Source organism: Vidua macroura, chromosome 2, assembly GCF_024509145.1.
Source record: "Vidua macroura isolate BioBank_ID:100142 chromosome 2, ASM2450914v1, whole genome shotgun sequence".
NCBI lineage: Eukaryota > Metazoa > Chordata > Aves > Passeriformes > Viduidae > Vidua > Vidua macroura.
In genome coordinates this window covers 67,622,611-67,650,425 of record NC_071572.1, presented here as the reverse complement: position 1 = coordinate 67,650,425, position 27,815 = coordinate 67,622,611, and the positions used below count along the sequence as shown (strand labels likewise).

Genomic DNA, 27,815 nt, shown 5'->3' with positions numbered 1-27,815 from the left:
TGAATTTGAGGTTTCCCTACAGTGACCAGTGGATTAATGTGTTGAGAGAAATTGCAGAGATTAATTTAGACTTCTCTGGGAAGAGAGTGATGTTATAGAATTACTAGATAATAATAATAACAATTATTATAATTAATAGTGTGCTAGAATTATACTATTGTCCTAAGTGATGTTGTCTTAGATTTCACCAGAATATATATTGGAATCGCCCTCATTTTCTTTAACAATAAACTTACTATGCTCCCTTCAGAGTGCAGGATTCCAATGGGCCTGGCAAGTGGAGTTATACTTGATTTGCAGATCGATGCTTCACATCACATAGGTGAGTTTATCCCTGAAAAGGTCCCTGAACACCCCCAGCAAAGTGTTGCAGTTCCATCTTCTTTTGGCTTCTTCAGTGTCTTTCAAGATCAGTTCAGCAGTGAATCAGCTGTCAGGCTAAAAGTCTCTCCAGTGCTGCAAGCAAAGAGTGGGAGCTCTGTTAGGTAGCCATCATCATTGTATTTTAAGTGTCACAGGTCTGCTATCAGTCACACAAGCTTGAGAGTCAGGGAGTGCTCTGTCTGTGGCCTGCTAGGTGATCAGGAACAAATCCAGCATTCTTTTTGTCCCTTGGATTCTCTGCTTGAAAATAACACCAAGTCTTCAAAAAGCTTTTGAGATTTGCATGTGGTATGAGATGTGAAAGGACAAAATATATCTGATATGAAAGACCTGGGAACCCTAGCATCCAGAGCAATTACAGAGTCTTTAATTTGTCAAGTTTATCTGTGGTACAAAAGTGGGATCATTACTTAGAGAATTTTCTTAGAATTTTACATGGACAGTGTCAAATCAAGGTGTACAGGTTACACACACATGCAGGAATGCCCATCCTTTCCCTTGAAATAAAAAATAAATTACTTATTTCGTAAAACCTAATTTTTTGTGGATTTGATTTTCTTTCTTTGTTTCCTCATAGACTGTTATAAAGGCTTGAAAGCTGTTTTGTAATATATATTCTATACCAGTGTTTAACTTGGAAACCTTGTTATGCAGAGGGAAGCTCTCTTCCATGAATGTAGAGCACATTTTGTGTATGATTCTGCTGGGGACCAAACCTTGTTTAGCAAACTCTAGATTCTGGTTCCAAATTAACAGACAGTATATTACATAAAAGATTATTATTTTTTGTCATTTTGCCAAGTTTAAAGCTTTGCAGGGTACAGATGACTTTCAGATGCTGACCACGTCCAAATTATTCTAGATTGTGGTTTTAGAGTCTCGTTTGTATTTTTTTCTTTTTTTTTTTAATCCTTTTGATAGGGGTTGGGAAATGGTGCACTCAAAGCTAATAACAGCCTTAGTTTATGTTCTTCCAGTGCCTCTTAAAATTCTTGCTTTATTCATATTTTCTGTCTAGACTATTGGGAACCTAAGTTAGCCCGATTAAATAATTATGGAACATACAATGCTTGGAGTACTACAGTGGAGGAAGAACTCCCTTGGATCCAGGTAAAGTACAATATCATTGAGTTATGATTTTCCTACAGCTTATTTTAGAAAGTCAAGCTGCTCTTGTCACTGAGAAGACTGTTGGGGAAGACTGAAAAGATGTGGCAAGATTGTTGATGCCATGAACTGTTCTTCTTCCCTGGGGTAACCTAGTCTCTGCTGCTGTTGAGGCTCATTGACTGGACAGTTACCATCAAAATTTAGATTGTAACCATTTTGTAGGTAAATGGAGCAATTTTTTCTACTACTTTATTTTTCCTTTGTCTGCCTAACAGTACATATTCGTATGTATATGTTTGTTAAGTGATCATTTAAAGTGTAATATCCTCAAGCCTTGATTCACATAGTTTTTTGCTTGATTTGTATGCTGCTGTCCCACTGACAGAGCTCAGTTGTCTTCACAGGGAAACTAAGCTTATAATTATGACTTCAAGCTCTCGATCATTCAGTCACCTCACTTCTGTGTTTTTCTCCATCCCAATGACTTTTGCACTACATAGCCAGTTTGCACCCAAGCTTGGGGAGAATAGTTGATTTCTTATAAATCTCATTAAAATTGGTTGGAAGATAAGAGAGGCTCAAGTTCAGCAGGTGGCTGTTGTGTTTGACTTGGTAACATCTGACATACTGGCAAGTTAGTGGAAGTGATGTAGGGGGAGAAGATTGAGAGATCTGATGTGAAACTGGAAATAGCATTTGGAAGAGAAAGAATTTAACAGGGGGCTGTGGTGGTGAGAAGCTGAGGTTACTGCAGGGAAGCATGCAGAGGTATGGAGGGCATGTCCCAAAGAATGAGTTTCACTGCTGACAGGCACACCTTCCAGATTTGTTTTTATGTGCTAAGTGCTTAGATATGGTCTCAGCAGGAGTGGTGGCTTTTCAGCACTTCAGAATGTCACATGCCTTTCTGCAGCCTATGTATCCAAAATTAGAGGTGGCTTCTAAAAGCGTGAGCCTTTAATTTCTCTGTACTCCTTAACCCATCTGTAAAATGGGGCAGGGGGAGAGTGGTACTTACCACAGACACACAGATACTTTTGAGGTGCCTTTGTGGTGCAGTGCTGAACCCTGTAGAATGGCCTCTGAAATTAAATGCACATGCAAAAACACAAATGAAATGAGAGAGCATTAATTTGATCGATCTCTGATAGATACTCTGGTATCTATTATTCCTTTAGAGAATGTTAGTGTTGTGCATATTAAAATGCTGAAGAATTATATGGGTTTTGCTGTGCATTATTGACTTTATAAACACTCTTTGCTGTTCCTAGGTGGACTTTCGAAGACAAGTTTTGCTCACTGGGATACAGACACAGGGAGCCAAGCAGTTTTTTAAGTCCTTGTACATTCAGAAGTATTTTCTTGTTTACAGCAAAGACAAACGGACATGGAACACCTTCAAAGGAGACAGCTCGCCAACAGGAAAGGTCTGTCTATGCCATGGGGGTTGCAACAACCTAGGCAGCATCACCGAGTGATGCAGTGAGTCTTATTTAATGTTAAGAAAGAGTGGAAAAAATTATGGCCTTTGGAGCCTTAATAGCTACAGCTTGAAGCCCCAAAGGGCACTTACCAAACTAATGAAATTCAGACTAGAAGACAAATTGTAAGGTGGGGCACTACCTGGACTTGGGCTTGGATTGGCCTTGTGACCTTGACTGTGTGGAGTCTGACTTTCTCACAGGCATCTCTCCCTGCTATGATTTCCTAAGCCCATGGCAGTTTTTGAAGGAAGCAGGAAGCTGAACTAAAAATCAATCCCTTACCTCACTTGGCATTAGATTCTGCTTCTCATCCCTTGCTTTGATCTGTCCCAGCAGCTGAATGTTGCACTGTCTGATTTGCTTGCAGAAGGCCTGTGTGGTGAGTGTGGTTGTACACTGAAAGAGGTTCATCTTACACCCAGCTGCTCCAGCCCTACCTCTTACAGCTCCCTTCAATTTACACTGAGGTTTCTGTGGTACAACTCCCAGCCTGTTGTCTTTTACCTCTCCTTTTGCTTCTTTGCTCATTTTATTTTAAGTCTATTTTTATAGACTTACATAAAAAAAAGGTTGCTTATTTAAACTGAACCCTTCAGACATTTCCAAATATGTTAAGATGGGATATGAGATATTTCAAGTGGCTCTGTAGCATAGGCTGTGCTATCACTGTGGATGGGGCTAAGGGCATAAAAAAGACTACATTTGTACAGAACAGGCTTTCAGCATTCAAACTTGTGTTTGCATTAAATTAAGTCTGTGTGGGTTTTTTCTGTTTGTTTTTTTTTTTTTAAACAGATTTTTGAAGGTAATTCCAATGCCTATGAGGTAAAAGAGAACATCATTGATCCCCCTATTATTGCTAGGTACATCAGACTCTACCCCACCGAGGTCTACAACAGGCCTACTCTTCGCATGGAGCTTCTGGGCTGTGAAGTAGATGGTAAGAATTGGTCAACTGCTTCCACTCTGACAAATTTTTTACCTAATACTTTAAATGAAGCTAAAACTGTGAGTCTTCTCCATTCCAACATTGTTGCTTTCTCTGTGGTTACTTGGGTGTACTGGAGATGACAGTGCTCCTCTCAACAGGCTGCTCTTTGCCACTTGGAATGGAAAGTGGAGAGATCAAGAATACCCAGATAACAGCCTCATCTGCTAAGACATCCTGGTTTAACACATGGGATGCTTCACTTGCTCGTCTCAATCAGAATGGAAAGATGAATGCCTGGCGAGCCAAGGTAACAAGAGAACAACAGGGAAGGCAGTAGGGACAGCTGGTTAATAAATTGGTGCTGCCTGTATGGTCATGGTGCTTCTTGCATGCTCTGTCCAGTACTGAGCGTGATAGGGTCACTTCACAACCATCCTTTGGGAAGAGCACCACTCAACTCTTCAGCAGAAAACTTGTTGAGCTTCTGGCAACAGCAGTGAAATACTTTGAGAGATGGATGGTCTCCTCTGGGCCACAGTCTGCAGAACTTCCCTGTGGGAATAGCCTGTTTAATTTCAGGAGATGAGTGCAATTTGAATATTTGTCTCTAAGGGGTTAAAGAAACCCATTCTGGGTTGGCTTATAGGCAGTGCAGCCTAGTGGATCTGGAGGTGGGTGACCTTCAGCAAGGCATGTGAGCTTCTGTGTGAGCTTCTGTGTCTTTGAAATGGAGCTGCATTTCTTCACAAAGCACCTTGAGATTTGCTGGAAGCTACTCTTTTGTATAAGCATTTGGTATAAGTATTAAGTATTAGGTTTTAACACTGGAGGTAAATCTCTGTTATATTTCATTGTGTATTGGAAATTAAAGTGTAAATCTTCAGACTCCAAATACACTACCTGCAGTGATGAAGTAATTATATAGGTCACTAAGAATGCTTGTGACTTGCCTTCACCTTTACTCTTCTGGACTTCTTTGATACAGTTTTTATGCATTTGATACAGTTTTAACTACCTGTAAACAAGATTTTTCACTTAAGCAAATACAGACATTTATATGTTTGCTAATACACAAACTTTCATATCAATTGTAGTTTAACAACAACCAACAGTGGCTGCAAATTGATCTCCTCACAGTAAAGAAGATCACTGCTATTGCTACACAGGGGGTCACATCCATGTCAGCTGAAAACTTTGTGAAAACCTATGTTCTTCTGTACAGCAATGAAGGCTCTGAGTGGAAATCCTACACAGAGGGTTCAAGCTCAATGCCAAAGGTATTGCTGTCAGCCCAGGCAATTGAATTGTTTTGTTGTTTTGAATTGAATTGAATTGAATTGTTTGGTTTTAGGTGCTGGACACAGTCAAGGCTCAAAGGCAGAATGCCCAGCCAAATTGATATTCTCACTGGACTGTAAAGTGCTAGGGAGCTGGGGTTACTACAGATAATGTCACAGTATCCATCTGATTTTAGTGATCATGATTAATCATAATAAAAGGAATGAATGCTGTATCTGCAGCGAATGCAGCCACTATTGTGGTAAAAGGAGCTGACACTTTTTGTAAAGGAGACCATTTAGTTTGAATGCACAAGGACATTTAATTTGAGTGAATAATGGATTCCCCAGGGCCTCTTTTAGTTTGGTTTTTTTTTTCTGACCTGATTTTTTAAGTGAAATCAATGTTAGTAAGCAGTGTTGCTATAGCAGAGCTGGGGAACTTCAGGTACCCACAAAGCAGACACAGTACTTAGTTTTTTTTTCCTGTATTACCTTATACCAACCTAACCCACAAGGTCTATTACCAGTGGTGGGATAAGGGAAGTTTGGGGGTTTGGTCCATTAGAAATTAGAATGGCAAATTTTCTGGTGTGGATGGAAACAGGCTGTTTAATCCATTCAGACTCAGCTATTGCTGGCCTGAACTACTTTTAACCCAGCACGATAGGAAGAGACTTGTTGTGGTCTTGTTTAAAACCAGAAATAAGCCAGTCCATCTAACCTGGGTTAGATGTCACTAATGCAACAGCTTGGAAATGTTGTAAAGAGAAAATGCAGGGTTTTTTGAAATGCCACCTTTTAACTAATTGTGTTTGTGTATTTGCAGGTTTTCTTGGGTAATGCAAACAGCAATGGGCATGTCAAGAATTTTTTTAACCCACCCATCCTGTCCAGGTTTATCCGCATTGTTCCAAAAACATGGTACCGTGGGATTGCCCTTCGGGTAGAACTCTATGGCTGTGATTTTGGTGGAGGTCTGGCTGTGAAAAGGACTGATGAGTCTGGGAGCTCTTAACCTGCCAGTAGTCATCATGCAGAACAACCTGTTTATTAAGAAGCCTTTAAAACAGTCACACTTAGTAGTTTGGATGTGTGCTTTGTCAAAGGAATATAATGTTTTACCAGTAGGATAGAGAGATTTCTCTGGCTGGTGTTTCATTCCTACAAATACACACTTTAGAAAACAGCTTCTTTTCTCTGGGAAAAGCTCTTTTCAGCTTCTTTTCTCTGGAAGAAATAGTAGTCCCTTCTGATTAGTATTATCACTTCTTCATCATAACCAGTACTCTGTCTTACTTTTTACTTAATTTTAAGTCCTAAATCCCTAGGAATGGAGACTCTGGCCTTGATCCTGAGCCCTGACTATCTCCATTTTGTAATGCTTTTGCAGCACAGATGAGGAATAGAAAACTATAGCAGGTGGATGTTCTCCGTACGTAAGGCTGAGAGGGAAAAACCAGTGCTGATCTGGAGCTGTGGTGCTGCGTTCCAGCAGTGCCTCGGTGATAAATGATTGTAGGGGTGGCCTCTCTTCCACATGTCTTTCACCTGCACTGTGGCAAAGGCAGGACATGTCTCAGCATTGAGGTATGTGCAACCCCTTCTCAGAGAACGTGTGCTGGTATTGTTGGTTTGGTTCTTGCATACCCAGCACACCTGAATGATTTGGATTTCAGAGAATTCATCTTCAGTGCCCTGGAAAGGGAAAAGGGGGTCAGCAGTACCTTTCCATCCCAGAAACGAATAGGGAAGTGATTTAACCTGGCAGGTCATGGAACAGCAATGGGAGAACCAAAATGAGAATTCAGAACTTCTGATGCTCAGTTCCATATACACTTTTAGACTGTTGAGACAGGGAGCTCCCTTGATGAGGAAAACTTTGAGAACTGCAGCTGTTCAGTGACAGTACAGCCTGGGGGTGGCAGAGGAGGATTAGATGAAACTGGGTTACAGAAACAGCTGCATCTTCTCTTACAATTTTACAGCGTTTTCACTAATGGAAATACTCTTGTGCATAGATTTTACATGGATTTTTCCCAGGATAACTACATCTGAAAATAGATACACAGTCCATGAACTCATTATTCCAGCAGAATTTTAGCTAAGCTTTCAGTAGTATTCTGGACTTCTATCCTGTAAATTGTTTATTTGCAGCACTTTACTTATCACACTAGGTACTATTCAGCAGGCTGGATTTTTAAAGTAGTTTGTCTTTGAACCTTGGATGGTGTTAGCCAGTTTTATTTCAACAGTTTTTAATTTCCTTCTCTTACTGAACATACATTTTAAAGAGAAGGTATGGAACAGGAGTGAAAAAAGTGTAAAAACTAACCAAATATTTTCTTCTATTTTTTTTTCTTTTTTCCTATGTCACAAACTGTTGTAATTTTCCACTGAAAAATAAAGATAATATTTTAGCATGAAAGGCATCAAAATTTTATTTTGTATATTTGCCTCTACAGTAGTAGCTCTGGTAATAGTGAAGGTTTGCAACAGGAATGTAAAATTTTCAGTGCCAATTAGAATTAATTTCAAATGGTGAAACAGTATGAGTAATTGCTTCATCTTTAAAGGCTGGTTTATTAGTATTATGTAATTGTGCTTAATTTATTTTTGTTTGACACCACCATGAAATTTCAACACAAGCCATATTCACTAAAAAAAAGAAAGACATGTAAACTTTGAAATGAGGTTTTACCTTGGAAAACAATCAATAAATGCTTGCTAACTTCAGCAGAACCAAGTTTTTATGTGATAACTGTGAAATTATTTTTTAGAAGGCAGTGATCTTTAATGTTCTAAATAATTAATTAGTTTTATATACATATATATACTCACACACACATGTATAATTCTGTGTAAAGTTACATAACTGCAAAACTGATTGCAGGAGTATGACACAGTCCATCTGCATCAATTTTACAAGTTGAAGATTCTGCTTCTGCTTACTAGTAAGCAATACTTTGGTTAGCTGGGGTCAGCTGTCCTGCTTGCATTTCCTCCCCAGCCCCTTGTCCATGCCCAGCCACTGGCAGGGCAGAGAGGTAAAAAGCAAAGGCCTTGACACCATGCAAACACGGTTCAGTACCACTTAAAACACCCCTGTGTTGTGAATGCTGCCCTAGTCACAAATCTAAGCCACAGCACCCTATGGGCAACTGAGATGGGAATTAACCCCATTCCAGTGGTGTTCCAGCCTCCCCAGTAGAGCAGGGATGTCTGGGCCCTGTGCCACCTCAGACATGTGGCCATTGCTGATAACAAAATGTTCCCTTGCACAGCAGAGCAAGATAAGTGCTACAATAAACAGCAAAAGTCCAAACCAGTCGCTAATGTGCCAGACTCTTATATACAGTAAGGCAAAAAGTATGAACCCCTGCCAATAAGAGGTATAAATTCTACCTAGCACACTCTGATCAGGGGTGTTATCTCAAAATCCTCTTGTCTCACACTGGACACAAAAAAGGACTGAAGTAGGTTGGCCCCAGTTGGCAGCCAGTCACTTGATGGCTTTCCCCTGGCAGGCTGGGGGAGAGGATTGGAAGAGCAAAAGAGAGGAAACTTGCAGGTTGATATAAAGGCAGTTTGATAAGCAAATCAAAGCTGCACATGCAAGTAAGGCAAAATAAGGAATTCATTTGCCACTTCTCATCAAAAGACACACGTTCAGCTGCTTCCAGGCAACTGGGGCCTTGACACACCTGACAGTTACTTGGGAAGACAAAGACCACAACTCTGAACATTCCCCCTTCATCCTTCTCCTTTCTCCTGCATTTCCTGCTGAGCACAGTGTCACACGGTCTGGGATATTACATCCCCTAGCTCAGCTGTGTCCTCTCTCAGCCTCTTGTGCAGGCCCAGCCTCCTCACCGGTGGGGAAAAGAAAAAAGGCCTTGGTGCTGAGCAAACACTGCCAGTACCAGCTAAACAACAGTGTTATCAGTGCTAGTGTAGTCAAAAAACCAAAGCACGGCACTATACAGGCTGCTGTGAAGAAAATTAACTCTATCCTAGCTGGAACACATACACAAAGTATTTTAATTTTATTTAGCAGCCATGTTAGATTGAATTCACCAAAGCTTTTGAAAATCTGTAGTTAAAACAGTCAGTCCTGCACAATCTTTTACATACTGTGGAATGAAATTCTGTGAATGTTGAGATTATTTGCAAAATACACAAGGAGAGCAAGAATTTCTGCAGTTTTCTCAGAGACTAAAGATGCATGTGGCAGCATGAAGGTTAACAAACATAAACTCTTTTACACTGAGGGAGAAATGTAGTGCCAAAGTTCAGAGTAATACAGCAAATAATTTCTTCACAAATCTGGATGGATGCCTTCACACTGGCCTTTTGATCCAAAGGTCCAAAGTCAACTAACTGCTTTTAGCCCCAAACAGCATCACAATGGAGTTGCTGCCCTCTAATGCTCATTCTGGCTTCCAAGAGGCTCCTGGGTGCCCAAAGCTCACCAGGTGCAACTAGGTGTTTCCATTTTCTTTCCAGAGGTGGTGGCTGTACTCCTTCAGACAGACAGTGAAACTGGTTGTGTCTGCCCTTGGATTGGAAAGGAGTTGGAACTATGTGTGGAGACAGTTGAGCAGCTCTGAAATAGATACTGACAGCAGCACCACAGTAGTTTCTTCAGAGCCTTATGCAGAAATCCAGTATCCAGACAGGTTTGTACAGGATAAAGATGCAGGCAGTCTCATGTGGATGGGTACAGACATCTCTGCCTTTTAGAGGAGATGTAACCTCCATTTATGCCAATTTTTCTGCTGGTTGTTCTGAATGTAACACCTGCATTGCAGGGATACCTGCACTGAGGCTGGGCCAGCTCACTTTCACGAAGGTTCTGCAGACTGGCTGGCTCCCTCCACACTGCTGGCATAGCAAAGCACCGTGGAGACAAAGCTGCATATAACCCATGGATTAGAGCTAATACAGATCCTGTTTCTGCATCCACTCAGAAACCTGAACTGTGCATCAGCACAGATGCACAGATGCAAAGGTGAATCTGGACTTTGGGGCTCTTCTTACATCAGAGATGTCCGTGAGGGTGCATGACAAGAGTATGTCTGAGTGAAGTGCCAGGAGAACTCTGCAGAAAAAGCATCAAATGGGAATGTGGTCGGGACTCCAGACAAATAACCATCCTCTAGCACCCCTTGAAATGGCCATGAACACTGGTAGGTTGATCAGAATTTTAGGATGGTGCTAAGGGACAAAAGGAAGGGTTGCAACTTCACAAGCACTCACACTCACGAGGTGTCTTTCATGACAGGAGAAGATTTTTTGGGCACATACCTGAGAGAGGAAGAGAAAGCCTCTGCCCATGCCCACATATGTGCTAGGGCAGACTTTATCAATGTTACTATTGATAAGTAGAAGTACCACAGAAATGAGATGCAGCACTGTCCTAGGTGGACCAATTGCTGTTTTGTATGAGTCAGTTATTCCACTTAATCAGTGTAAAATATTCTTCTTCTTGCTGTGTTTATTTCTGCTAGCTTTGCATCATAACCAGTTTATCCACCTACACTTTCCTATCATTACTGTGCCCCATTCTCCATTTGTTTGTTACACCCAGTGCTTGAATCATGCTTTAATTACAATCTCCTTCAGGTAGGGACTCCATCTTCTTGAATGTTTGTACAGCACTCTCCAAAACAGGCCATGGGATCATTCTCAGGGTTCCTGGGCACAGCTGTAACACCATTACTAATAGGAGTAATACTGTGTTAAGCCCACTGTGACCTACATAGACCAAGCACCAAATAATTCAGACCAACCTATTTGCTTCTTCATTTAATAAAAGTACAGGGTATGTTTCTTCTAAGTGCTTGTTTTTCTTTGTAACATCACTACTGTACTCTTTTCACTTCCCATGAAAATTTTTCCACTGTTTGTAGCAGACTTGAGTGGCTTTTGCATTTTTTCGTCATGTAGCTGACTGCAAAATATTTTAAACTGTTACATCCATAACGGGAATGTATAGTGCTGTACAACATTACCCATATTAGCCCAGGAGTTATTCTGATATCCTGTGGCAAGTAATTCCTCAAATTCAGCCATGAATGCCTCATCTCTAACACCTCCCTGCTTCAGTCTGCGTTGGACACAATGCAGAGCTAGCTGTGGTGTGTGGGGCAGAAGGGAAGTTCTCTGCCAGGGGCTTTTGATAGTAACCTGTCTCCTAATGACTCCTGTATTTTGGAGAGATGGCTGTTTGTCCTTACACTTCTGCAGGTCCTGGAAGCTTGGATTTTGGACTGGCTTCTGTATCAGCTGTGTTCCAGTGAACTACAGTGCTGCATTTCCCCCACCCATGTACAGGGTTTTAAATTTATCCTTTATGGCTGCATAATATTTATGAGCTTCCGGTTGAAAGCCCCCAGATTATCAAAGGATTAGCTGGGAGTTGGAAGTGGAAGACACAGGCCTTCAAAGTTATATCCAGCCTACTGTTCTAACAGATAGCTATAATCTACAGGCTTTGATCTCAAACTAATCAGCCTGCATTTAGAAATAATTTGGAGTTTTGTTTTGTTCTTGCTAATTCTGTTTCATTCCAACATAGATACTAGTTAATGGAGTCTACTTCCCCAGATTAGTTACACTGGCCAAAATATTAATAAAAAAAAAGAAAGTGGTTGCTGCTATTTGTCACATTTCTGTGCCTTTGTTCCTTCCATGCTCAGGAAGGAACAAATCTGTTTTATTCTCTCCTTCTGGATAGTTTCTGAAATATTTGTACTATCTTAAGTGCTCTCACATACTGAGGAAGCATTCTGAGCAGCAGCTTCACAAGAGTGCAGTTTTTAAAGTTTTTAATTTACAGAAGATTTTCTCTAAACAACTTGGCAAGACTTTAGGAGAACTTTTCATGCACATATATTTTATTAATTCCTCCACAATACACTGCAGGCCAGAAGCTGAGAGAAGAAGAAAATAAGTAAGATTAAGGAAAGTGTGAGAAATCCTACTTTTCACAGCTTATGTCTTCCATCTTAGAAAAAAATATTGGAAGTGTTGATGTTTTTACTATCAAACACATTTAACCTTTCCTTGCGTTTTCTAGTAGAGTGGGGAGATGGAAAGACAAAATGTGGAGGAAGGCTAAGAAAGAAAAGATAGAAGTAAAAAATCAGGGAATAAAATTTTATCTTGTTCCCAAGGCTGAAAATATTCCATGACAATAAAACAAGGTGGGTTCTTTTAAGGACAAAACTGAAACCCTGAGAAAACACGGAGTACTTAAGTCAAAATTTTGCAGTTTCTGTTCCAGTTTTTGGAGGAGAAAACCAGGTTGCCTGACTGTGTATTTTTTTTAAGGAAGAGGGCTGAACTGATGTGACTCGTTCTAATCCACTGGAAACAGCACTTGAGCTCCAGTGGCACAACTCTAAGGATTTTTGTTTTGGAAAAGAGCAAGGCCGCCCATGAGATCCTGTGAGCAGCCTGGACCTGTGGGAACTGTTGCCTCTAGGCAGGGCACACCAGGAACACCAAGGTTTTGTTCTTTCCTTCCACTCCTGGATGGCCCCGACTGGTCAGAGGGTGCACAGCACCTTTCTCACAGCCCATATCCCTTTATTACCTGCTCCTGGGCCACATGCCAGCGGGACAGAGGCGCTGCTAAGTGAGAGGGAACCTCTGGCAACGTGTTTATCAGTCGTCGTTTCGGCTCATTTCACTCTAACCATGCTATTTGAAAAGATCAGCTGTTCCTTGCCTGTGGCTGAAATGGATGCCAATATTAGCAGGAACTGATTCTTTGTATGTAGAGTTTAGCTTCAAACTAAAGGGTAGTGAAATGACAATAGAATTGTTTTTCCTAATAAATCATACAGGTTTTCTACAGAAGAGAACATGGAGAACAATAGAAGGGAAATTTTGCTAGACCCAGAAAATAGCCAGAAAGCAGCAAACCACTGATGCCTGATGATGAAGACGAAAATATTTAGCTGTGTTTTACAGACAGTTAAGTAATCTTACAGCCCAAATCCTCTTTGTAGCTATGTTTACTAAGACAGGATTATGGTCATTACAGTAATAAAATAGTAATAAATATATAATAGTAATAGATAGTAGTAAATTCTGCACTACAAGAAATCTGTTCTGGGGCTCAGAACTTGTTCTTTCCCACCCAACTCTGTATATCCAGATGCCTAGGAGGCAGGATATGCAATTGCACAGGTGGGAGGCCTGACCATTGGTGTGAATTCTCTCTGGCCTCAGCCAGTTTGGAGAACAAACTAGATATAAAGTAGGAAGCCCTAGGAGTGGTAGCAATGTCGTGGAGATCAAGGGAGTGGAGCAAAGGGAAAGGCAAAATCAAGTAGATGAAAAGGAATTGATTGAACAGAAAAACAGCACATAATTCAGAGGATTGGCAAGCTCTAGGAACAGTAGACTGGGCAAAACTTTTGATAATGACTTCGAATGTAAAAGTTTTATTTTCCCCGCTTATCTAATAATTTCTCTGGTTGGACAACAAGGTGCAGCTTTATTAAACAACAAAAGTGATTCAAGCTCTTATCTTGCGAAAGGGAAGAAAGCGGCAGGGGACAGCGGCCGAACGCGTCCGGGGCAGGAAAGCCCCACCAAGCCCGGCAGAGCCGGCAGGATCTCTGTGGGAGCAGGTTTCCAAGGAAGGCTCGCACCCACCCGGAGGCATGGGCCAGTCGGGGGAATCGGGGCGAGCGGCCCGCGGAGACTCCGGCCCCGCCCCGCCCCTGCCGCGTGTGCGCTGCTGGCCCCACCCACGGGGCGGTCTGCCCAATCCGACCGCTGTGTACTGCCCGCCCCGCGCGCGCCGGCCAATCAGCGTGGGGCGCAGCGCCGCGGGCCGGGGCCGGCTCTCGGAGGTGACCGGGACGCGCCCGCCACCGGCGCCTCCGGCCCCGGAGCGCCTCCGGCCCCCGGCCCGGCATGGCGGACTCGCACGGGGGGCGGCTGGCGCGGCGCTCCGCCCGGGCTGCCAGCGGCAGCGCCTGCTGCTGGGCGCTGCCCACGGCGCTGCTCTGCGCCTACGGCTTCTTCTGCAGCGTGCGGCCGTCGGAGCCCTTCCTCAGCCGGTACCTGCTGGGGCCGGACAAGAACCTCTCCGAGACGCAGGTACCGCGTCCCCGGCTGCCTTCCTCCCCCCCCCAGCTTCCCCCCCTCCCCCCCGCGGGGTGTGTGTCTGTATGTCTGTACTTTGTTCGCAGTACGGGAGTGCTGGCGGTTACCGCCGTCTTTTCCCTCCCGCAGGTGTTCAACGAGATTTACCCGGTGTGGACTTACTCCTACCTGGCGCTGCTCTTCCCCGTGTTCCTGGCCACGGACTACCTGCGGTACAAGCCTGTGGTCCTGCTACAGGGCCTGAGCCTCATCGTCACCTGGTTCCTGCTGCTGTACGCCCAGGGGCTGCGGGCCATCCAGCTCCTTGAGTTCTTCTACGGGATGGGGACTGCCACCGACATCGCCTACTATTCCTACATCTACAGTGTCGTCGATATCAACCTGTACCAGAAGGTCACCAGCTACTGCCGAAGTGCCACCCTGGTGGGCTACACGGTGGGCTCGGTGTCTGGGCAGGTCCTTGTGTCAGTGGCGGGGTGGTCCCTCTTCAGCTTGAACGTTGTCTCCTTAACCAGCATATCCATTGCCTTTGCCACGGCGTGGTTCCTGCCCATGCCACAAAAAAGCCTTTTCTTTCACCACCACTCAAGTCAGCGGCTTAGCTGTGAAATGAAGGTCATGGACTGTAAAAATGGAGCGGCTGTCCAAGATCATCCCGATGTGCAGAGGGCACCTGGCTGGGAGGATGAGACAAAAGTTCCCTTAAATGGGGAGGGTCATTCAGCAGAGAAACAGGTGAGTTGTGCCCTGAGTTTACATGAGTAGAAGATGCCACACTGACATGGTTGTCACACGCACATATATGTATGGAGCAGTAGAGATGTAATATCTAACAGCAAAAAAGTATCCCTTTATGTATCCCTCTTCCTTATTTATGGCACAGGGAGAATTATTACTGGCATCCTTTTGCTGTTTGAGCATGGTAGGCTGCTTCTTAGTTTTTCTGAAATTGCTCTTCATGTCTCAAGGCTGCAGTTTGAATGTTCTGTGCATCAGATTGCCATCCAATGGTACAAAGCAAGGGACATTCTGGGACTCTAAACCTTGAGCATATGTCCAAACTGTGTGTGCTTCTGGATGCACCCAGTGACTTGCAGAAAAGAGGCAATTCTTAATGTACTCACATTTTGACATTTTTACTCCAACTGCTGTGCGAGTTGTGCTGCAATATGCTGTGTAATAATTGGGGTTTTCGCATAATCCTGGAAGGAAGCTGCTCTAGGAAGGAAACTGCAGGAGTTCTTGGGTGTACTTGGAAGCAGACATTGATTAGTAATAGAAGGGCAGAATGTGGATAAATTGCAGGAAGCACCTGTGCATGATATCAGCTTAATGCAGCCCCTGAGAATGCCAAGGTAGTGCCCTGACTTGTGGCTTTTGTGGGCTGCGTAACTTGGCAAAGTCTTTTGTATGGAAACAAGTGCAGGGACCCTTGCCTGTTCGAGGGATGTGCTGGGTCCCACCATGGGTGAGCAGCCTTCAGTTTTGGGGCCCAGTGTGAATGTGTAGTTCCCTGCTGGGTGGGTCCCTGCTGGCCTCATTGCTCCAGGAAATGCAAACGTGGAGATTCCTGGCAGGGGGATTCGAGGCCCTGGGAAGAGGCCAGCCTTGTTCCTCAGACAGAAGGAGGCCATGCTGGTTCTGAGGACAAGCCAGAAGGTAAGCGCAGCTGTTGGATTAGTCAGCAGTGGGTATTTCTTAGCAAGTAAGCCACAGTTAGCTGGTCTGCGGAGGCAGCATCCAGGGCTGCTTTCTGCTTCTCCAGCTACAGCTGGGAATTGAAAGTATTAACATTCCAGGGAATTAATCCTTCCCCATCCAGCATGATCTTGTGTGACCAAGGATATTTTTACCCAAGCTATGCTTGTGTGTTGAAGGGTATTTGTTAAAACAAAGTCTGTGCCATAAACTTATAACTTATCCATCCCTTTTGTTTACCTTACTCCTCTCCTGTGAGAGTACATGTAGTACCAAAGTAGAGGAGAAAAGTTTAGAAAAGGAAGGAGTACACCTGCCTAACTCTCCTGAGGTCACTTACACCAGGTTCTGAAGGCTGAGAAGCACTGGAGCATGATGATTGTCCTTCTTGCTGAGGTAACAGCAACCATATTTCACAAACATGGATGGCTGTAGGAATAATTGTACTGAAGAGGCACTGCCAGGGCAGGGCAGGTGGGCCTTTCTGCCTTACCAGACACTTGCTTGGGGCTGAGCAGCCAAATCAATTTTTGCATTGTATGTGACCGTTCCCTTCTCTTGTTTTCCTGTGCCTAAACTTGAGCTTTGTGTAAAATCGTCTGTGTGGGAGTTATGTGTAAAGTCACATTGCCATAAGCTCACTTCTTCCCAAATTGTTCTGTTGTGTTTTGGAGGAATGGTATTGATATAAAATTTCCATAGCCAAACCGAATTTTATTTCTATATCTTTTATTTTAAAGAAATCAGGCAAGCAGCACTGGGTGGCCGGGAAGTCACCACTCCACTCATGGCACACAGCACTACAAATTCACCAGAGTATATATACTGTTTTTTAAGCCTACAAAGCATTTTCCAGTGTACTTGTGTTAGTCTGAATCAGCAAATATCAATAAGCTGGGATCAGCAATTTCATAATCTTTCCAGGTGGTCATTGTCCTCTGCTACATGATTTTGTCAAGTGCATCAATCTTTTTATTATACATAAGCATTTAGTCGCTTTGTGGCGATATCCCTTAGCTTTACCACAGCTTCCTCTATTTTATTCTAAGCATCAGTTGTCTTGCTACCTTATCTCTTTACTCTACTATACTTCTATTTCGATGCTTTATTTGGCTATTCAGTCAGAAAGTTTCAAAAGTTATCCAGGGAACACATCCACTTTTGACACAGCAGATACAAGCATTTGCTGATTCTATTGCCAGTTGACACAAATCACAAAAACATTTTTCACAATATCCACGTGCAGAGCAAGAGTTATACCATTGGCAAGGCACCAGTGGGACTGTGTAGTGTTTAATAAAGATGCTTAGAAGTCAGTGACAAGTGAAGGGTGGAAGAAAGGAAGTTCAGGACAGGTTTCAGGCTGTGGTGTTTTGGGGTTTTAGTAGAAACCTTTTGAAATTAGTTTTATTGCTCATGGAAAATAGTGTTTCCCAGGAACACACTGCATGATTCCCCCAGGGAAAGGGCATAATGCCAAGAGTTCAAAGTTGCTGTTGCTGTCTGGAAACTGTTCTGAAATTGGGCATGTGACAGCACAATGTGAAATAGCTCAGTCCTGTGACAATGCTGTGTGTTTCCCTGCAGGGAATCCAAGGTCACAGGGGCAGGAGGTGCTGGGTGGGCCTTAGGGCTCTGCCCAGTCTCACATTAAGTAACTGTTCCTCCTACTTAGACTAGAAGGATCTTGCCCTACAGTCTACACTGTACATGTGTGCATGCAGCAAATGTAACCAGGAACTTTTGTCTACAAAGTAAAGACATGCTCATTTCCTCTGCTGCTGTTGACATAAAGTGGTAAAGAACCGGACTTTAACAGTCTATATGGAAAAAGCAATTTTGATTACTGCCATTCCCTGTTGCTAGAATTGATCTATTTAAAATTATTTTTAAGAGTCTGCCCCCTTGCATGCTCTTTCTAGTAAGATTTGGAGTGGAAGGCTTCATTTTTTATCTCCTGCCATTTGTCAGGGCACTTGTATGTGCAGGACCTGCCATTTGCAACAGCAGTGTCTAGTGGAAGTAGCTTCTGTTTCTTTTTAGATCCCCACCTGACATCTCTCACATTCTTGAAGCCCTGGTGAGCTTAACAGGGATAGAGTGGTAATGAAATTGCTTCTTTGAGTATTTATAACTCTCAATGCCTGTTCTAAAGAAAATCAACTTATCTGGGGACAGATATAGTTCTCTGTGCTACAAAATTTGGTTGAATTTGAATCAGGACTTGAAAGTGTCAGTTATACGTTTTGCCTTTATGATGTAAATGGCTGGCTTCTGCTCCTGTCTTGTCAAAGTGGATATTGTGTCCTGTTCTCTGGTGTTTCTTCTCTGGTACCCTTCAGTTGCTCACATAGCATGTGGCAGTCTCTCCCCTGCTGTCTGCTGGGGAGAGCCAGAGATGGAGAGTGAATTTGGGACTGAACCCTTCCTCTGCATGTAAGGGTACAGCCCTGCTTGGCATAGACTGTGGGATGGGAAAGCTTTTTATTCATTGCTCTGTGGGAGTTTGTGTCCAAGAGTGGTATTGTCACTCAACAGCAATCAGACCACCTGAAAGGGGCAATTTTGTGGAGCAGTGTGAAGTGTTCATAAACAAAGACTTAACATTTCTCCCTCCTTCCTTCTCCATTCTATGCAGAAGCAGAAAGTAGACATCGTAAAGGTGCTCAGAGATCTCTGGCGGGACTTCCTGCAGTGCTACTCCTCCAGGACCATGCTTTGCTGGTCTGTGTGGTGGGCACTGTCCACCTGTGGCTACTTTCAGGTCATCAACTACGCTCAGGGCCTGTGGGAGATGGTGCTGCCTTCTCACAGCGCAGACATCTACAACGGTGCTGTGGAGGCAGCCTCGACGCTCCTGGGTAAGCTTCCTGCTTAGCTCCTGCACTGCTGTGTCTTGTTTCCCTCAAGGTCACTAGAGCATGATTTGGAAGTGCCATGCATTCCCCAAGCATGTAGGAGAGGTAAACCCTGGCATTTGGGGTGAGTCTTCCCTGACATGCACAGGTAGGGTGCTCAGTGTGAGTTAGTCATTGAAGCAGCCCTGATTCTTGTAGTCCAGTATGTAGGTGTTTAGAGGAACCTCCCAAGGCAATCTTCATTCTGAAATACTTGGCACAAGGCTCCAGGCATGTGACTGTGTGCTCTTGGCTGGCAGCATGACAGTGGGGTTATGTTTGTTTTAGCCACTCAGAGTCAGACATGGGGTCCTGTGCATTTGGTTTTCCTCCAGGAGCCTATGAAGGTTTCCTGTACGCACCCAGCATACAGTGAGCCATGGTTAGTCATTTCAGCACTGTTAGGAGCAGAAGCTATTAAGATGAAAGAAGTTGGTTGACTTGAAAGGGACAGGTAGGTCAGTCAACACAAGCATTTGTTTATGAAGTTGTTTAATACTGTTTCATTATCAGAACTAGGACATTACCTTTTTAAAATAGCTAACATACCCTTACAGAGGTTTTCTAGATGTTGCTGCAGCATGTCCCTTTTCTTTGATGGAGTCATTGTTCCATCATCTGCTGTGGATATCACATACTTGGGGGCAAAAGAAATCAAGGTACACAAACAAATTTTTAGTGCTTCCTTGGGTGTGCTCAGTTCAATAGGAAGTTCAATAGGAAGCTGTGGCTGGTTTATAGTTCTAAAAGCTGGTCCACAACCCATTGTTAGCTGGGTTTGAAACTGTTGGCAGCTTGATGACTTTGTGTCCTTGGTGTGCTAAACCTGCCCTTAAATAGGTTGCTGTCGTACACTGTTTCTCCACTCTAACATGAGCCTGTGGCTCTTACTACTTTTTTGGATTGGCTTCCTTTACCATCCTGCCTTTGTCCCAGAAGGAGAAGAACTGGTATCAAGGAAAAGAAGACCCATAATGTGGCATAATAGCAGCACAATTTAAAAAACAAAACAAAACAAAACAAAAAAAACAAAAAAAAAAAAACAACCAAAAAAAAACAAAAAAAAAAAAAAACAACCAAAAAAAAAAAACAAAACAAAACAAAACAAACCACAAAACAACAACAACAACAACAACAACAACAACAAAAAAAAAAAACCAAAAAAAAAAACCCAAAAAAAAAAAACCAGAGGGGAAGGGTATTCCTCAAATCCTATAATGAACAATTTTGATCACAAGGTCCTTTTTAAAAAGGCCTGTGAACAATGGACCTAAACTCTTGTAAGACTGAAGTTTTTAGTTTCCCATTTTGATTCTTTTTCCTCAAGTATCATTTTTTATACATAGTTGAATCATTTTGGGTGATGTTTTCAGGCAAATTAGCCTGAACTGCTCAAAAGACAGAATCCTTCCAGTTGATAGAAATTAATTGCTTGAAGGAAGCAAAATTTAATGAATTAATAGTCACAACTAAAAGCTTGAAGTGTGTGACAGAACTGGAAGTCCTAACCCCTGTTAAGAATGAGCATGCAGTGACCTGACTTCCTAGGTCCTAGTGCAAATGCTCTGATTTCCAGTTTGAATTTATTAATGAGCTATTTATTAATCTCTGATGTCATGCCAAGGTTGTATTTTAGACAGTTTAGTCTGGGCCAGACAAGCCATGTTTTTCTAGTTGTTCTTTGGTAAAGTTCAGCTCTTTGTTCTCCTCCTTAACAGCCCATCTTTGCACTAAATCTGGCTTGAGTTGCATTCCTTTTGAAGGTGGATAGTCTGAATTGCACTCAACTTTATTCAGTGAGGCCTCAGACTTACAGAAGAACATGCTGTTCACTCTTCTCCCTGCATTAGAAATACCTCTCCTGCTGCATCCCAGATCTGATTTGCCATTTTCATTGCTCTTAGTCATTCTGTGCTCAGTTAGAAGCAATGTTTGGCAACCTTTGCATAAGGTGCTGTTGCCATCCCTGCCCTGCAGAAGGGTTTAAATTGGCATGGTGACTCACGTAGCTGTCGGCTCCCTGTCCTGGGAAAGAGAATTAGTATTCCTTCTAGGGAGATCAGCTAACTGTTAGGTTGCATCCCTGCACCTTCTTCAGAGTGTGGCAACCCTTTATCAGGTTGGGTTGTGAAACCACTGATCAGCTGAATGTATCTCATTGAAGGACAGAGGCTGAATATCTTAATTAGCTGTAGGGCTGATACAACCTTGGCACATAGGGAGAGTACAATTTCATAAATTGCCATGAGATCCTCATGACTGTTCTCAGATTCCAGAATTGCTGAGACAGTAGGAAGAATGCTCTAGGACTGAGCCTCTTTTTGCATTTCAGAGTTTTGCTACTGGCAGAGCCAGACTTCCAAAGAACAAGATATTAGTCAGACTTTAGTGGGGGAAAATAAATCCTTTCCCTTAGCATAGTGCCCTTCTTCACCAGTCTGCAAGATTGATGTAAAGGTCTGACAGGATTGCAGGCTTGTGCAAACTGGTGGTACATAAGGAGTCTTGGTGTGCCTGAAGGTTTTCTAAGACAGCATGCCAGCTAAAGGCTATAAAGAGCTCAGATACTGCACTGTAGCACTCTTGTGCAGTGGTCTACTGCTGAACACAATCCTGTTTCAGAGATATCCTGTAAACCTCCCTTTGTCAGTATGCTGTTTGTCTGGTTTGCTGTGTACAGTCATTATGCTGTTGGTTGCTATTTGGCTTGTTTGCAGAACAAGGCCTCCTTGGAATGGGAATTTTCTATTAATGTAATATGTATTTAGACTTCTCAGTAGCTGGAACTATGATAGTGCATGAAACACACCTTGTCTACTCCGTGAATTGCATGAAATACCGCATGCTTTCCCATCCTATGATTTGTCTTTTATCCCCATTCCCCCTTCATAAAATCCAGCCAGAGTTACAAACCTGTCTGGATTGTAAAGGACTGTTCTTGCACAATCAGTAGTGCATGATTATAACCTGTGATTAGGCTGCATCCCAGGAGATCTTGATTTGGACTCCTTGTCTTACTTAATCTTACAGCCCAGTGTGCAGATGACAGTAAATGTAGGTTTTTCTGCTTCCTGGGAGAGAGCTCTAACAGCCGTGCATTAAAGTGAGTAGTGCCTTTCTCCCTCCTACCCTCTGCTAAAGCACCAATAAATAATTAGGTGAGTGCTTTTGAGAACCAGGGTTTGCATTTCTCAACAGAAATTGCCCAAGTATTGACAGCACTGCCACAGTCAAGCACAGAGGAATGAGTGGCAGTGGTCTGAGGCCTGGGGCTGTCGTGCTTCTGGATCCAGACAGGAGACTACATAGGTCAGCACTGACCTATGTATTTTTTTTCCTGTTTCTGTAAAAGTAAATGGGAATTTACAGCAGTGTTCCAAGTGAGGGAGGAGTCAGGAAGGAGAGCTGCTGAGGTATTCCCATTTGTGTCCTCCACTTCATTCATGTTTGGCTGTTAGGGGCTGTAGAGCTCCCAATGCACCATCTCCAAATTGCTCCAACTGTAATTACTGAGATTTATGCTTTTCTTCCCACGCAGGAGCTGTTGCAGTCGTCGTTGTGGGTCACATAAAAACATCCTGGGCAATGTGGGGTGAAGTGGCACTTGCCCTGTTCTCCTTTCTTATTGCTGCTGCTGTGTATGTCATGGACACTGTTCATAACATGTGGGTGTGCTATGCATCCTATGTCATCTTCAGAATCATCTACATGATGCTAATCACAATAGCAACGTGAGTATGTCTGTAACATAAACTGCTCTCAAGGTTACAGCTAGTGTGAAAGCGGTGCATTTCCTGTGTAACAAGAGTCTGTTGCAAGGGTTTATGTTGTGATTCAGATTGGAAACTGAGGCATGAAGATGTATTTGGCTGGCAGTGTGCCCAAGCCTTAAAAGTCTCGTGACACTGAAGTGACTACTTCTAAATATTAGATAGTGCTGATTGCTAGGGGGATGTTTTTCATAAATGTGGCTGGAGTGAAGTGTTAACAGATGAAGAAAGGACAATGCTTTGCCTGGATTGAAGCATCAACTTCCCCTAACCTGTAGGAAAACTACTTCAATGTTATTTGTCACTTTAGGGAGGAAAGCATAGCTGGTTTTGAACCACAAAATCACTCCAAGACAGCTCAAGCACAAGGAGAGGGGTGATGCTGAATCTGGCCACTGCAAAGGGAGTTCTGATTAGAAGGATGCAAAAGTTTATGGGCCACACAGCAACAGACTGAAGCTTTGAGATTACCAACTGCTCTCTGGGGTCAGAGTGCATTGCATCTTCTCCACATGACAAGACCCTTTACATCAGACAGCAGCGCTGCTTCAGTAACATGGAAACCCACAGAGCTCCCTTAGTGGTGGGTTGTTTGTTTGTTTGTTTGTTTTTTAAAAAGGGGTTGCATGTGTCTGTGGGCCTCTTCTAGCTTCTAAGTTAGTCCATCAGGATCCTATTTAGAAAAGGACACTATCTGTGCAAGGTAATTTAGCTGTGGAAAATATGAAACCAGTCAGTGTAACTCCTCAGGTTGCATAGTTGTTCTGTCCAGAAATGTTGCTGCCGTTCATGCATTCCTCTGCTTTTTCCCTTATGTGTCTGATTGTCCCTTTCTTTCCAGGTTCCAGATTGCTACAAATCTCAGTGTGGAGCGGTATGCCCTGGTGTTTGGGGTCAATACTTTCATTGCCTTAGCACTTCAGACTCTGCTCACTGTGATTGTTGTGGATGCCAGTGGGCTTGGCTTGGACATCTTCACCCAGGTATGACAGATGCTCTTTTATTGATGGGAGGTGGGGAAGGGAGGAAGATAAACCAAGCTGTAAAGCTTCTCAGCTACCTGTTTCTGGGTCAAGGATTTGACAGAGAATAACCACTGAATCCTGATATTTTAGACGTGGAGGGGACCTCATTTATTTTATTAACATTCCTATAAATTTGGTAACTGCTTGGTTTAAACACTTGTTTTTATTTTCTTCTTCTCTGCAGTTCATGATTTATGCCTCTTACTTTGCGGCCATCTCACTGGTGTTCTTGGTCAGTGGCATCTGCAGTATTGTAGAAGCTTACAGAAGACAAGAGCAGGTGCAAAGCAGATCTCCTGAAAGCCAGTAGTGCACTAAGCAAAGACTCTTGGTGACTACATATGAAGATACAGGTCTGTTTTTAATCTCTGCCATTTCTTCCCAAGGCAGTCACCTTAATGGTATATGATCCATATTTATACTATATTAGTAGCACATTTTAGAAGGTAAATATATTAGCTCTTACGTAAGTAAGAACAAATATCTTCTTTCTAAAATGCCTTTTGTTCTTCTGTTGCATGTATGGGATGTGCAGCAAAGAACAGTAAGTTTTCTCAAAGAATGAGAACCTTGGGAGGTTTTAGTTTAACCCTAACACATCTGCAGACAGTTTTGTGATTGTCTGGTCAACTGCTGCTCTCTGTCATGAGGTGCTGCTACAGGGCAGAAATGAGGGCACACTAACAGACCTCTCTGTGGAGACCCCCAGGCCTGGGATAGGAGGTGGCCTGAGGACTGTGCTCTGCAGTGTGGCTCTTGCTGAAGCTGCCCTGTGATGCTGGATGCTCTGTTTTGAGGACTGGTACACTTATGTTTCTGCATACGCACATGCTTCCTTGAGGAGCTTGTATTGTTTCTCCTGTTCTGTCAGTCATCCCCTCCTGCCAGAGGTTTACCTCAGCTGATCGTGGTGCTTCCCCAAAAACATAACTGTGTCCTGGGGCAATTTGTGGCACTGGTGGATGGGCTGTCAGCAGCACTACTTGTTCCACAAGGGCCTGTGCCCAGGAAGGACTGTAACTGGAGGGGAAACTTAGAGGGAGTTGAAATGGACAAAATGCTAATCCACGGGACCCTTGGATAACTTTGCCTTTGTACCTTAGGGCTGCAGGTTCCTGTGATTACGGAGTCATTGCCTCACAACCCACAGGCTGGACTGTTTCAGGGGTGGTGTATGTTAGAATAGCACTGAGAAGGAAGGTAACTCACAGGATTTTAAGCTATTCTTTGTGCCCTTAGAGAATTATGGTGTGGTGATTAAATTGACACCTTCAATTATGGTAGTTAGCAGAATGACTGCCTGAGGCTTTGGAAAATGATGATTTATGGTCTGTCATTTTTCCACTGTTACTTTAAAATGCTTTCATGCTTCTGGTGGGTCTCTGTCCACTAGTTCTACCTCTTCTTTCCACATGAGCAGAGCAATGAATGTTTAGAGTGGGCAATTCTTTTTTTTTTTTTTTTTTTTTTTTGTCCAGTTTAAGCAAATTGGGACTTGCCTCATATCGGTTTTTTTAAATAATTTATTTTATCCAAATTGCTTCAACACTGAGGAGAAGTTGCACAGAGTTGTCCTGGGCTTGGGCACCTGGATACTCAGGCAGTATGACCAGCACAGCAACAAATGCCTATGGAGTGTGCCTGTTTCTGTGCAGGTTGTGGTGAGTTTAAGTGTACAGGAGAGCTGGCAAGGGAGAAGGTGCAATGCAGCCTTTCCCTCCGTGCCTTCTCTCTGTGTGTTTGTTAGAGTTCCTTTCTTCTTTCAGTTGAAGAAGCAGCTTTGATTCATCACCTGCTTTTAGTGCCATGGAGATTTCACAGTATTGGGGTTGGGAAGGTGTTTTTCCCCTGGCTAGGACATTTCCCATCACTTTCTGTGAGTCTCAGCCTTTACTACAAAAGTTGTGTGATTAATGTGTTTGGCATGTGCTGTCTGGGACCCAGGGAGCCCTTCCAGGCCAGCTGCTCAGGGGAGCCCACTCCCCAGAAAATTTTCTTTCTGCATGCTGCCTCTTGAAATAGCCCCCTAAAGAGGGGCTCAGCTGCACTGGCATTTATACATGTAAACTAACTGCCTTATCCTGAAATGGAAACTTGAAGCCACCCATGTATATATTCCTTTCTCTATGTTTTTTTGTGTTTTTTTTTTGTTTTGTTTTGTTTTGGTTTGGTTTTTTTTTTGTTGTTGTTGTTTTTTTTTGTTTTTGTTTTTTTTTTTTTTGTTTTTTTTTTTTTTGTTTTTTTTTTTTTTTTTTGGTTTTTTGGTTTTTTTTGTTTGTTTTTGGGTGGTGTTTTTGTTTTTTTTTTTTCTTTTTAAATAAAATCTGAAGCCATGAAATGCTAGCTGGTGAGCTGTCCTGGGACAGGGATAGTCTGTCCTTTGAGTTCCTTGGTCTGATGGCAGTTGGAGCAAGACAGGAGGAATGGATGCACAGCATTCCTGTCAAGTGACCAAAAGGAGCAGCTCAATTTTAATCATACTTTTCATACAGAGATCAAATCTTTGATGGGGAACAGTCCAGTTATTTTAAAAGCAAGTCATAAATTAACTAATGACTTACAGCAATAGCAGTGATTTTTGTACCAAAGTAATGAAACAGTGGCAACTACAATAGAAAGGCTTGTTACGCTGTGTATGTCTTCAGGCCCACAAGGTATGGAAGCCACACCTGGATGTCATTCAGGTTCTGAGCTCTGCTGTTGCTGTGGTGATGAGGTGACTATAGAGCCTAATTGAAGCTGTATGCAGAGTTAACAGGGATGCCTAGGAAAACCTGTAACCATGTGGACGTTGTTGGTTTCTAATTAAACAGCTATATTTGCTAAATAAAAATACTCTGAGCTATCCTGTGTGGACAATGTTTTTTTTCTATTTTGATTTTCTGCTGATCCATCGCACTGCTGCTGCAGGTTGTTCTGAGCATCTTTGTAACAAAGAGAAAAACAATTTAGAACAAAACATGCAAAAATAAGCAAGGCTTAAAGAAGCTGATAGTTGCTGGCTGGCTTGTGTAGGTTTGCATAACTCTGTGCAAGTGTCTTGTCTTGGGGATTCTTAACTGCTGAGCGGTGCATAAGCACCGCTCTAATTCCAGTGCAGACTGGTCTGCAGAGGGAGATTACCACTCACCAATGCAGGGTAGCCCTGGTCAGGATGCTCTGGTCTAACTGGGGGTGACAGTAAGGGAAAGCAGGTGTAGGGTTGCCATGCAGGAGGACCTTTCTACTTACATTGACCTAATTACAAAATTGAGGCCTTAAAGGAGAAATGCTGTAAGCTCCCCATCCTGACACACCCTGCCTTGGAAGACACCTGTGCTGTGTTTCTAGAAGACATGGCTTGTACCTCATAGTAAAGGCTAGGCTGGAGGGCACTGTGGTTTTTGTGGGTAGTAGCCCAACAAGCCCTGTGCACAGCACCAAAAACAAGAGAAAGGGGGTGTTCTGGGGAGGAAAGGGGAGGCTTACTTACACATGCTTCCTTTAGAGCTTTATTGCTGAAGGATAGGACTGTTGGCATGTCATGTCTGCTCTGAATTTCATTCATCTGCCTTCCCTGGGTGAATACAGGAGTCAGCTGTGGAGGGATGAGTTTCTTGACAGAGTGGAGGATTAAAATCTCTGCTTGCATGTGTCAGGAATATAAGGAGTAGGTCATACAGGTATGGCATTACCCTTAGGTGGGTTCAAGTGTATCTCATCTGGTGCTGGTGAAAGGCTGCTCTCTCTTGCAAGTGAAGCAAGTCCATGTGAACTGTGGCAGTCCTTGCTCCTCCCATTGCATCCTGCCACATCGTGGACAGCTGAGAGAGCTGAAAGAGGCAGCTGTGTGAAGACAGCTGCTGTGAAGGAGCAGAATTTCTGCACTGGAGATAGAGCACGCAGTGCCGTTTGGCAGAGATGAGATAAACACTACACGCGGCTATCTGCCTGGGATGCTGGGGCTGTTTCTTTGTTCCAGTTGATGCTGGAGGCTGCTGGAGGTGAGTGTTTCAACTGAATCTCTGTCCTGCACTGGGCTTGCTGTGATGCTGGTAGGATGAGGTGTAGTTCCTGGGATCACTGCTACAGTGAGGGACTGGGTGCTGGGCTTTTTCTATCCAAAAAGCAAGG

The 27,815-nt window shown here is 43.2% G+C and overlaps 2 protein-coding genes across 5 annotated transcripts in view; both read left to right on the top strand.

Annotated features, from left to right (window-relative positions):
* The window catches only part of F5 (coagulation factor V), a 40,471-nt gene extending 32,539 nt beyond the window's left edge, over positions 1 to 7,932 (top strand). For both annotated transcript variants that reach the window (XM_053969972.1, XM_053969973.1), the window contains 7 exons: positions 251 to 322; positions 1,403 to 1,494; positions 2,766 to 2,921; positions 3,774 to 3,918; positions 4,068 to 4,216; positions 5,004 to 5,186; positions 6,016 to 7,932. In XM_053969972.1, coding sequence (XP_053825947.1) covers positions 251 to 322; positions 1,403 to 1,494; positions 2,766 to 2,921; positions 3,774 to 3,918; positions 4,068 to 4,216; positions 5,004 to 5,186; positions 6,016 to 6,204 — 986 coding nt within the window. In that variant the 3' untranslated portion in view covers positions 6,205 to 7,932. The remainder of the gene's footprint in view (positions 1 to 250; positions 323 to 1,402; positions 1,495 to 2,765; positions 2,922 to 3,773; positions 3,919 to 4,067; positions 4,217 to 5,003; positions 5,187 to 6,015) is intronic.
* Positions 7,933 to 14,109: 6,177 nt separating this feature from the next.
* SLC19A2 (solute carrier family 19 member 2) lies at positions 14,110 to 25,841 on the top strand. 3 transcript variants are annotated; one of them, XM_053971404.1, is made up of 7 exons: positions 14,110 to 14,306; positions 14,442 to 15,047; positions 18,649 to 18,871; positions 22,446 to 22,638; positions 23,519 to 23,660; positions 23,887 to 24,055; positions 24,806 to 25,841. In XM_053971404.1, exons 1-6 carry the CDS (start codon positions 14,121 to 14,123, stop codon positions 24,010 to 24,012), a joined length of 1,476 nt encoding a protein of 491 aa, XP_053827379.1. In that variant the 5' UTR covers positions 14,110 to 14,120; the 3' UTR covers positions 24,013 to 24,055; positions 24,806 to 25,841. The 3 variants fall into 3 exon arrangements, with proteins under 3 accessions (XP_053827379.1, XP_053827378.1, XP_053827380.1); XM_053971403.1 differs by having other exon boundaries at positions 23,887 to 25,841; XM_053971405.1 differs by lacking the exons at positions 22,446 to 22,638; positions 23,519 to 23,660; positions 23,887 to 24,055; positions 24,806 to 25,841 and adding exons at positions 21,938 to 22,010; positions 22,106 to 22,291.
* The last annotated feature ends 1,974 nt before the right edge of the window (positions 25,842 to 27,815 follow it).